At 38.4% G+C, this 12449-nt stretch overlaps 1 protein-coding gene across 1 annotated transcript in view; it reads right to left on the reverse strand.

Annotated features, from left to right (window-relative positions):
- LOC103269695 (contactin-associated protein-like 3) overlaps positions 1-12122 on the reverse strand; it is a 163233-nt gene extending 151111 nt beyond the window's left edge. The window contains exons 1-2 of the mRNA XM_008067259.2: positions 12099-12122; positions 3286-3433 (exon numbers count right to left, since the gene is read on the reverse strand). Of these exons, the coding sequence (XP_008065450.2) occupies positions 3286-3433; positions 12099-12122 (172 nt within the window). The remainder of the gene's footprint in view (positions 1-3285; positions 3434-12098) is intronic.
- Between the last annotated feature and the right edge of the window lie 327 nt (positions 12123-12449).

A 12449-nucleotide genomic window follows, 5' to 3' on the forward strand; every position in this document is an offset into this window, starting at 1 on the left:
AAAGCAGAGAACATGCCGGTGTCACGAAGGCTACATGGAGACCCCTGACCATGGGGCCCACATCAGCAAGGACCCTCTATGCCCCATCTTCAGTCTTGAAATGATAGAAGGGCTTTTGAGGTAGAGAAATGCATATGCCAAACCAGAAAGTCATAAAATTACATGATGTCTAAAGGAATAATGAACATCATTATAAATAGAATGTAAAGAAATAAAGCTGAAAAGAGAAGTTGCATCTAAGAGACAATATATACCAAGATAAGCAATTTGAACATTATTCCCAATACAAACAGAAGAGTGGAAATAAAAATGAAAAAGAAGAGTTTATCACTTTGGATTATAAACCATATTGAACTAAATTAGTGTCAAAAATAAAAGTGCAAAGGGCTATGCTTGAATAACTATCTTACTAATAATAAAAATAAAGATAATACAGAGCCACTATATTAAAGGATGTACTGTGGTCATATTACAAGTAGTGGTGATTATTATCTTTCTGTGTTTTATGCCCAACAGCTCTCATCTACTGAATTTAGGAGTAAACACAGGCTCCATTTCTGCTGCACAGCCAGTTGGTTCTTTAGGGATTAGACATGCAGCTCTGATCTTCCTGGGACCAAACTCTAACCCAAGGAGCTGAAGTCATAGCTCTTCGCAAAAGAACATCAAGCTAATGGCAAATCGCCATCAAAGAGCATGTTTTGCTTTGAAGTAAGTAAATCTGAAGTTATTTACAAAGCAACTGGAAAAGGAGAAGCTAATTTCATGGAATCAAAGAGAAATTCTAAATATTAGGTGTGCTAGCAGTTGCAGCAGTGAGCAAATTTATAGATTCAAGGGATACAAAGCTGGAAGGAAATGACAATGTAAAGAAGGAAAAAAGTTGACAATAAGACAACAGCATCTGTTCTAAATGTTTCACTGAGATACAACCACTGGAAAGCAGAGACAGGTTAAGGAAACTGAGTAACAGTAGGACATGTCTGAGTTGTCATTAGGACTTAATCCTTTAATCTAGGATAATTTTGCTAGAGAGAGCCTCATCTTCAGAAACCACTCATTGTGTGTGGAGTTACCAAAAAGAAAATGACAATGTCACTCAACAACAAAGAAAATAAACAATTTTAGAATTTTCCTCCACACATTATACCCAACACAGTTGTCTGCAAATATAAGGAGGGACACCAAAAAACCGGAATTATCTTTCAGAGGGCAGGTCCCGTATAGTACAGGTTTTTCTTGCTAGGCAAGTGCTCTAGGAACACATCAGCATTTGTGTACAAGCCAGCATTGTAAGTGGCTACATTCAGCTTCAGTGAATTATTTTTGGAGATTCTGCCAATGTGTTTGCCCATTTCATGAAGAGTGATTCACAAGTGCACCTACTCACACATCACTGAGTGTTCAGCAGTTTTTTTTTTACCATAAACTGCATGACTCCCATGCCCTACCCTCCCTATTCACCCAATCTCACCCCCAAGCAACTTTTTTTTGTTTCCCCAGATGAAAAAAGTCTTTGAAGGGAAACATTTTGCCGATGTGGAAAAGGTGAAACACAAAATGGCAGAAACACTAAAGTGCATCAAAATACATGAGTTCAAAAACTGTTTTGAGCAGTGGAAAAAGCATCACAATAGGTATATTGTATCAAACAGAGAGTACTCTGAAGGTGATTGAAGTTTAAACACGTAAGAATAAATACACAATTTTAAACAAATAAATTTCAGGTTTTTTGGATTCCCCCCCTTATAAGCAAGTATCCAACAATTTCTTGTACAATAGATGAATTGATAAAGAAATGACTGCATGAATAGTACGGTAGCAACAAAAACTAAATTTGGGGAAAAGGTAGATCCATTTTTTTTTTTTGAGTTGGAGTCTTAGTCTGTTGCCCAGACAGGAGTGTAGTGGCCACTCCCGGCCACCGTAGCCTCAACCTGCTGGGCGCCGGCGATCTTTCCGCCTCAGCCTTCCAAGTAGCTGGAAATACAGGTACGCGCTACCACACCCGGCTAATTTTTTGATTTATTGTAGAGATGAGGTCTCACCAAGTTGCCCTGGTGGCTATCAAACCCACGGGCTCAGGCAATTCACTCACCTCAGCCTCCCAAGGCGCGGGATTACAGGCTGAGCCACGGAGCCTGGCTAGATCCATTTTTAAATAATAGATCCAATATGTTGTAGCTCGAGCAAGCGTCTTAATTTTTCTAAGGTTCATTTTCTTTCTCCTCTGAAGCAATGAAATTAACACCATACTTGATTAATTTGTTTGGTGTGGGTATTGAATGAAAAACTGTCTGTAGATAACGGTATATGACACATTAAATGCTCCATAAATAGCTGATCTTATTATCACTATTTTCTGAGCTGGGCATGGTGGCTCACACCTGTAATCCCAGCACTTTGGGAGGCTAGGAGGTGGGAGGATTGCTTGAGGCCAGGAGATCGAGACCTGTTTGAGGTTGTTGTTGTTGTTTTTACAGAAAATAGAAAGATCCCACCTCTACAAAAAAAAAAAAAAAAAGATTTCAAAAAAGTAACCATGTGTGGTGGTGTAGTGAAGTTTGAATTCAAGGCTGTAGTGAAAAACTGAAAGTTTTCTAGAGAATCATTTTGTGAATTTTTTCCTTTTGTGATAATTATTTAAGAAATACCAGTATATTCTGATTTTCAAAGTGGTAACTGTATTATTGATTTCCCCATAAATTTCATTCAATGTTTTTATATGCGTGCCTTATGCTCACATTGGCTGCAAGTTTTGCTACTTTTATCATCAGTTGAGAGGGAAGACATAATATATAAACGATGTTCCCAAGTTAAAAGCAAATTAATTTACAGCACAATGTTCACAAGGAGGCTGTAAATAGAGGATGCAAAGGTGCAAACAGAGAAAGTGGAGGGAGAACTGAGTCATGATGAGGTACAGGGAGCATTGGGCATCAGTCCCAGCCATCACCCTGTGTCCTACACTGAAGCTATCTCAGCATCAGAAAACAGCACTATCCTTCACAGTTAATTACTGTTGTTGATTTGAATGACATTGGTATTTTTAAGGATCTACTCTGAAGCAGATACTTTGCTAAACTCTGGGAATCTAAAAATAAATAAGATCCTGAAGTCAACTATAAAATAACTAAAGACTGCTGTCAAGGTTTTCCATAAAAAGAAACAATTCGCTTGAACAGCTATTTAAAGAGCTAAAAAAAAAGTCACAATCAGTATCCATTTGGCTTCTGCAACATGTCCTGCTGACATTAATTTCAGTCAGAGATAAGCAGCACTTACTGTACGCACATCCGTACACTTCGATCCGCATCCCAATCCTACCCTTGGGGTTCCAGGATAAAGGGAGGAAGCGCAGGAACCTGGCTTCAAAGGGGGAATGGAGTCTGTAGTGCATCACGCTGTCTGCATTTGTGTTCCCTGAAAAACCCTAGGAGAAAAAGGAGAAAGGGATCAGTATATCTGCAGAATAATGTCTCCATGTCAATGAGCAATGCCTCTTTAACTTTATTAATACACATAAAGCTGCATTCTTTAAGAAAACTCTGCTAATGTTTAAACAAAGATATGAGAACCTCTCCTTAGTCTCTGGATTAGTTACCATTGTCTATATTTTCCTTATTCCCGGGGTAGTTTGAACTTCATCAGCACAATTAAACCAGCTATAAACAGGCTACCCTTAAAGGTCTGCTTTTAGAAAGCTGCTTATCCCCAAACCTTTCCCCTAACCTCCAAGCACTCAAGACACTCCATGCAACCACATCATCCAGGGCAATCAAACACGATGGTAATCTGTAAGGTGCACGGTAAGAACCCTAGACCCTAGAATTTGAGAACTACAAGGGACCTGGAAAGCATTTTATTTCAAAACCCTTTTTAGAATTGTCAAACCAAAGTCTAGGCAGGTGAAACTCCCTGGAGGTATAATAGCTAAGACCCAGCATAGCCAGGACTAGATCTCAGAGCTTGGATTTCAATCCCAGTGTTTTTCTGTATTGCCCATGTCACCAGAACTGAGGAGAAGACTCACAGAAACACACCACCTTAATCTGCTCTGAGACCAAGGAGTGTGCTACTTAGTCAAGGCAATCTGGCTTTATGTTAAGAGGAGCCACAGGAGCACAACAGAAGTTGGCATGAAGAATGTATGGCTCATTTTCGTGTTTTTCTTTACTGTCAATATCAGCATATGCGGGGAACCACAAAAAAGGATAGTTGTTACTATATATACAGTACAGATTTATTCTGGCAAACTCATTGATGATTTCATCCATTTTTAAAAGTAAAGCTCCAAACATAGGAGCACCAACTTTCATAAAGCAGTTACTAGGTAAACTAAAAAAAAAGATACTGACTCTAACATTATCATAACTGGGGATTTAAACATCCCACTAACAACCTTACACAGATCATCAAGACAAAAAGTCAACAAGGAGATCTAGAACCTCAACAAGACGCTTGACCAAATGTACTTAATTGACACCTACAGAACACTCTACCCAACAGCCATGAAATGTACATTCTACTCATCTCTACATGGAACATATTCTAAGATCAATCACATTCTCAGACATAAACCAAGCATAAATGAATTCCATAAGATTGAAATTCTTCTATGTACCTTCTCAGACCCCAGTGGAATAAAAATAAATATCAGCACCAACAAAGTTCCCCAAATCTCACAAAGACTTGGACACTAAACACCATGATGTTAAACAACTCCTGGATCAACACAGAATTCAAAACAGAGATTAAAGACACCTGGAAAAAATGAAAATGAAGAAATATCTTACCAAAATCTCTGGGATGCGAGGAAATCAGTACAAAGAAGGGAATTCATATCTCTAAGAACATGCATGAAGAAAATGGAAAGATCACAAGTTAACAGTCTAACAAATCACCTAAGGAAGTTGGAAAAGCAAGACCACCAAAACCCTAACTTCAGCAGAAGAATCCAGGTCACCAAAATAGAAGCCCAAATCCAGGACATAGAAGACAAAAATATAATACAAAAAAGAAACTAAAAGATGGTTTTTTGAAAGGATAAATAAGATTGATGAACTTCTAGCTAGACTGACCAAGAAAAAGAGAGAAAAGACCCAAATAAACACAATCAGAAATGCAAAAGATGAAGTTATAACTGACCCTGAAGAAATACAAAAGATTATCAAAGATTGATATGTACACCCGTATGGAAATAAATTCGAAAACCTAAATGAAATGGAGGACTTTCTGACATCACACAACCTCCCAAGGTTGAAACAAAAAGAAATTGAGACTCTAAATAGACCAATAACAACCTAGGAAATCAACTACGTTATAAGAGTACTACCTACAAAAAAAAGCCCTGGACTGGATGGCTTTCCAGCAGAATTCTACAAAACATACAAGGAGAAGCTGATACCAATCCTATTGAAAGAACTCCAGGCAATTGAGAAAGATAGAACTCTCCCGAAACCATTTTATGAAGCCAACATCACATTGATACCAAAACCAGGTAAAGATCCAACTAAGAAAGAGAACTACAGGCCAATATCCCTAATAAACATAGATGCAAAAATTCTCAACAAAATTCTAGCAAACTGGATCCAACAACACATCTCAAAAATCATCCACCATGACCAAGTAAGCTTCATCTCCAGGATGCAGGACTGGTACAAAATCTGGAAGACCATAAACGTAATTAAATACATCAACAGATATAAAGACGATAACTACATGATTATATCATTAGACATGGAAAAAACTTTTGATAAAATTCAACACCACTTCTTGATAAAAGTCCTCAAATATCTAGGCATAAATGAAACATACCCCAAAATAGCAAGAGTCATCTACAAGAAACACACAGCCAACATACTACTTCAGACAGAAATTGGAACCATTTCCCCTGAAAACCAGAACAAGACAAGGATGCCCACTCTCACCCCCCCCCCGGTTCAACATAGTAATGGAAGTTCTAGCTATCAGACAAGAGAAGGAAATCATGGGTATCCAAATAGGAAAAGAGTAAGTTAAGTTATCCCTCTTAGCAGAACAAATGATTCTATACCTCGAAAACCCAAGAGAATATGTCAAATGCCACCTTGCACTGATAAAGGACTTTGGCAAAGTCTCAGGGTATAAAATAAATGTGCAAAAGACAGCCACATTTCTGTACACTATCGATAAGCAAATGGAAATTCAAATTAAAAGCACAATCCCATTCACAATAGCCACAAAAAAATAAAATACCACCTGCATAATGAACATTTGTATACCTAACTCTGAATTGTACCCCACATATTTAAAGTAAAAAAAATTATATAAAAAAGAAAAAAAAAGTGAAATACGTTGGCATCTTCCTAAAACAGAGAAGTCAAAGATCTTTACAATGAAAACTACAAAACACTGCTCAAAGAAATAAAAGATGACACAAACAAATGGAAGAGTATTCCATGCTAATGGACTGGAAGAGTCAACATCATTAAGATGTCCATCCTACCCAAGGAAACCTACAGCTTTAACACAATACACATTACATTACCAGCAGCATTCTTCTCAGACCTAGAAATGACAATACAGGAATTCATATGGAAACATAAACAACCACAAATCACCAAAACAATCCTCAGAAAAAAAATAAATAAATAAAGTGGGAGGCAGCCTTCTCCCTGACTTTAAGCTTTATTACAAAGCTACGATAATCAAAAGAGTCTGGTATTGGCACAAGAACAGGCATATAGACCAATGGAACAAGATAGAGATTCCAGAAGCAAAACCTCAATTTCTCAACCAACTCATCTTCCACAAGGCCTCCACCACCAACCACTGGGACGAGGAGAAGCTATTCAGTAAATGGTGCGGGGAAAACTGGCTGGCCACAGGCAGAAGATTAAAAAAAGACCCCTACCTATCACCATACACAAAAATCAAATCTAAATGTAAAACATCAAACTATAAGAATCTTAGAAAATGCAGAAGATACCCTTATGGAAATTGGAAATGGCAACCAATTCCTGATCAAAACTCCAAGTGCTCATGCCATAAGAGATAAGATAGATAAGTGGGGCCTCACCAAACTGAAAAACTTCTGCAATGCCAAAGAAACCATCAAGAGAGCAGGGAAGCCAGGCTCGGTGGCTCAGCCTGTAATCCCGCGCCTTTGGGAGGCTGAGGTGAGTGGATTGCCTGAGCCCGCGGGTTCGAGACCCGCCTGGGCAGCGAGACCTCATCTCTACAATAAATCAAAAAATCAGCCGAGTGTGGTAGCACATGCCTGTAATTCCGGCTACTCGGAAGGCTGAGGCGGAAGGATCGCCGGAGCCCAGCAGGCGAGGTTGCGGTGGCCGGGAGTGGCCACTGCACTCCAGTCTGGGCGACAGAGTGAGACTCCAACTCAAAAAAAAAAGAGAGCAGGGAGACAGTCCACAGACTAGGAAAAAATATTTGCCAACTGTATATCTGACAAAGGCCTAACATCTAGGATCTACAAGGAACTCAAACATACCAAAAAGAAAAAGTAAACAGTCCCATTACAAAGTGGGCAAAAGATATGGATAGATACTTCTCAAAAGAAGACATGAGCAGCCAACAGACACATGAAAAAAATGCTCAATGTCACTAGTCATCAAAGAAATGCAAATTAAAATCACACTGAGATACTACCTAACTCCAATCAGGATGGCCATCAATAACTTAAAAAACAACAGATGCTGGAGAGGATGTGGTGAAAAGGGAACACTTCTACACTGTTGGTGGGAGTGTAAACTAGTAGAACATCTATGAAAAACAGTGTGGCAATTCCTAAAAGTTCTAAAAATCGACCTGCCATACAACCCCGCAATCCCCTTACTGGAAATATACTAAGAGGAAACAAATCACTCTATGGAAAAGATACCTGCACACGCATGTTTATTGTGGCATTATTCACAATAGAAAAAAACATGGAGTCAACCATACTGCTCATTGAAAGAGGACTGGATAATAATAAATGTGGTACATATTCATGATGGAATATTATGCAGCCATAAAGAAGGACAAAATTATGAACTTCAAAGCAACTTGGATGGATTTAGAGGCTATAATACTGAGTGATCTATCACAGAAACAAAGAACTTAGTATCACATGTTCTCACTCATAAGTGGACCTTGAACAACTTTCATAATACTATAAGAAAAAAATTAAAAATAAGTAAATAAATAAATAAAAGTAAAACTTACATATATGCAAGAAAGCCTACAAAACATAGCACACACCCCAATGCACAAGGGAATGTATTCCTTATACAGCTTCTCCACCCCATCCTGGCAAGTCTCTATTTAACATTATTCACTGAAATGTTCTGGGCTTTTAAGTGAAAAAAACATGGAGCAGGGGGTCAGGTAAAATGAGTTAAGTTACCTCCTATTATGAATTCATTCTCTACACATCCCTAAAGTATTACCAATCTCAGAAAGCATTAATGCTGACATCAATCGTTCAGAAATTTTAGGAATGACTGGAAGTTCACCACAACCCATTTGTAAACAAGTTCCCTCATCTCTGCCTCCAAAATCCATTCCTGTTATGTGCTCTTCTCTCCACCTCCACCCGAACTCCAGAATCTATAACACCCCAGAGCAGGGCCTGAAGTCATCTCCTGATAGACCAAGACTTCAAGTTTTTGCCCTTGGTATTCTAGAATTATAGGATCAAGTTTCTGACCTTGAAGATTTATATTCTTTTTTAAAATTATTATTAAATTATTCATTGGATTTTAATTGGTCAATTTATTTAAGAATTAATGACTGCTGAAAAGCCACCAACTCTCTTTGGTGGGATCTAAAAGAATCACTGGAAAGACCCTCTTAGAGCCATAGTCACAGTGTAATATGAGTCATCACAACTCTATGTCAAAGTCAGCAAATGCGTATGTGTCATTTTAGGTTAAAAAATCTATGTCTTAAGAGGACTGTTACATCAATTCTATATTTCAAAATAAGAGGACGCTGCTTACAGAATAAGTCTCAATGATTTTAAAAATAAATATTAATTCTCTACTATGTGCCACTCTAATAATCACAGATTCCTAGTTCAACTTGAGAGTTGTTTGCATTTTAAGACCTCTTGGGAGAAAAGAAGGACATTGCTGAGATTAAGATATGCACAGGGGTCCAGTTCTCATTCTGGCTCTTTTTAGGTGCTAGATCATGATGATTTTGAAAAAGACAATCTCCCAGTTCCTTATAAGTAATGTGGGAATAATAAATTATTATTGAAAATATTAATTCTTTGAACCTGTTATTTCCAGAGGCTCACAGACAATGAAAGTGTGTACTAAAAGTATTTCCTATAACTAGACTATACAATAAGCTGTACTTAATAATTGCTTTAGAGCAAATGCCTTTGTTATAAATTATTTCTTAGTATTTATTGAGCAGCAAAACACTATAAATTTATACATAAATAAAATAAGAAAAGCATCCTCATTTTACTTTAGTTTTATTGGATGAACTAAAAATCCAGTTTACAGCTGTGAAACAGAGCAGGGATAGGACTTGGCCTCCCTCACATACTTTAACCACCAGACTTTACAGCAACACTCAGATGGAGCCATCCTACAGACCACAACCTTGAAAAAAACCTGTTGAGATAAGCAATGTTTCACCATAAATCTTGCTTGAGAAAACAGTCTCCTGTCTGCCCCTCTCCAGAGGGTATCCAATTATAACCCTCGCTTCATTATAATACTAAAATCCCCACCCCATGTGGGTGTATTCACCATTTTTTGTACATGTGACATATGAAGAAGTGTGTATCTACACTATGCTCACACAGTTAGAATCCCTCCCTAATCATGCTAACCTACCTTTCCTTTTATGTTACACCCCTTCCCTTATCTAATAAAAGGCCCCAGCTTCGAAGAGCCAGCTCTTCCTTCTGAGCTGTGTCCTTTATACAAGCCCCCAGAAAGGCCTTGTCTGGGAATCTGTCTGGCCGTGTGCCAATTTCTATTACATGAGTGCCTAAGAACCTGTGGTTCATAACAAAAGGGCTACCTGTGTGATATGGAACAAGTCACTCATCCTTGAGATCTCAATATATCCAGAACATGGTGCTGCAAACAGGTGAGTTTCTTTCAACACATTCTACAAAGTAAATAATCTCTCCTTTTGCATTATTGAAACAGGCAAGCATGTATATAAACTGCATGTAATGGTTTTTTTCCCAAGCATTTATTCTGTCATGATAAGTTCAAACTGTAGTCAACGTATTGGAAAGAGTATGCAGTTAATAAGTGTTCCACGGTGGGCAGGCATACGCAGACCTACTGCCAGAGATCCAAGGAAGCTGAGAAACTGAAGAAAGAGGCTGACATATCCAGTTTCTCAGAAAGAAATATTTAATAGGCAAGACCAGATGGTGGATCCAAGACTTATATGCCACAGAGAAGGAATGTGCAGGACAATTGAAGACCACCCCTCAGGGAAAGACAAGGAAGGCATGTGAATCTGCTTAATGGCAGGATTCATGGTTTGTATGTCCTCTTACAAGGAACACTAGAGAAACAGAAAACTTAGAGGCATTCCCAGAACTGGGGTTAATCAGATGTCATGAAGGATCAGCATCCAAGATGTAGTTGCTTTAGCCTCCATGATAAACGTTTACCAGTGTGGGTTAGAACCTCTAAGTGGAAGCAAGTCACAGAGTCAATCTAGTGAGTGAGCAAAAAGAGACAAATCTGTGTTGCACTGCCTTCTCCTACAGCAAGAAGGGTCCTGCCCCATGGATGGGCACAGCACCATGATATAGTGATCCAGAGAGTCTGGACTAGAAGCAATCCAAAACCGCAGGCCCATGCAGATATAGACAACAGGATCCTACAGGCTGCTTTAATTGGCCCGTTTTAAAAACCTGTGTTGTTTAAAGAATTGCAATGTAAGTATTATTAAAATGTTGTTGAAAGAAAGTATTTTTACAACACAATGTTAATTTTCACTGCCCAGTTTTATCTCCCGTTTCAAATATTAAACAAAGAAAGACAGGTTCTCCTTACTCTGCAGGAAAAACAGTAATGCTTTCTCAGTATTGTTCCCTTCTAATCCTTGCAAATGATCAGAATGAACACATTTTATAAGATATTTAGAAACCTAATGTTTGCTGGCAAAAAGGTTGGAAATAGAGGAAAAGCCAGAAAAAAAAAATTTCCGATGACATCAAATCCATATTTTAATGACAATGTATGACCATGAAAAACAATGCTAGAATCATTGAAAGTGCAAAGTGTATATAATTTAATACATAGGCACACATTTATGTTTTGCAAAATGAATTAGCTCCTCCCCATGTTTAAAGAGTAATATAAAATAATAAAATAAAGTGTACCTAGGATTATAAAAAATGTCTCAAATAAGTGTTTAATAGTGAGGACGTCTAGAGGCAACTTCAGAGAACTGTTTGTTCAGGACTGTATAAAGTACTTAACTGTGAATCTAGACACAATTTTGAGGGCATTCTTTAACAATTCAGACTATGGTGAGAACCATAGTACCCCATTAGCTTCCTGTACTTGTTAAATATAGCAACATATATAATAGATTATTTAGACTAAGTCTAGAAATATTTTTCATTGAGAAGTGCTGATGACTTTAAAGTGATATCAGCATGTGTTTAGTTCAACATTAAACTCATCCACAGGTAAGGAATTTATTTAAATTATCAATAGAATCAGCCTGTGGTGGATTTGTTGAGTGATTGACCAGTGAGTTTCTCCTAGTTCTCAGAGCCCACAATCCATTACATTCATAAACCTCAGCATTTTACAAAGTGCAGATGGTATGTTAGTGTCATGCCTAGAATGAATTAGTCACTATTGTCTAAGTCTGCCTTATTTCCAGGGTAATTAAATTTCATCCAAGACCAGTCTGGTTCTAGCAAGTAGAAAACACTTGTTATAATATCATGAATTCTTCAAGCTCAACTCATATCTGCTGGCTTGAATTCCACCAAGAGTGTCCAAAAGAGAAGGACCAAGGTGTGGCTCTCAGCACTGACCATTCTTACCCACATCCCCCCCAACACACCAAGGTTCACCTAACACATACTTGTGAACGGACATGATTTAAGGGCTAACAGGTCCATCGATAGGTCTGGCCATTCTCGCCAGAGGAGGTTTCTTGTTCTGCCCTATAGACAGAGCTCGGTTACTGGTGCCTTGGAAAAGTTCATCTCTAGACACACTACTCTTAAGGAATTCCAGTGCTTCCCACTATGGGGCATTACTTATTTTTCCAAATGTGCCAGATTAAACAGCTAGCCAGGGAATGCCCAGAGGTCTTTGTCGCTCTTAGTGAAAATCATGACCATGTGTTCCCCTGGTTGTCTCCTCCTCAGGAGCAGAGCCCTTGGGCCTCAGAAGGATGCAGGGTGTTCTGCCCACCTCGGCACAGACCCCATCCAAGTGCGTTCACATAAGAAACCAAGG

The sequence above is a fragment of the Carlito syrichta genome, unplaced genomic scaffold (genome assembly GCF_000164805.1).
Source record: "Carlito syrichta isolate Samal-C Ts95f unplaced genomic scaffold, Tarsius_syrichta-2.0.1 Scaffold309457, whole genome shotgun sequence".
NCBI classification, from domain to species: Eukaryota; Metazoa; Chordata; class Mammalia; order Primates; family Tarsiidae; genus Carlito; species Carlito syrichta.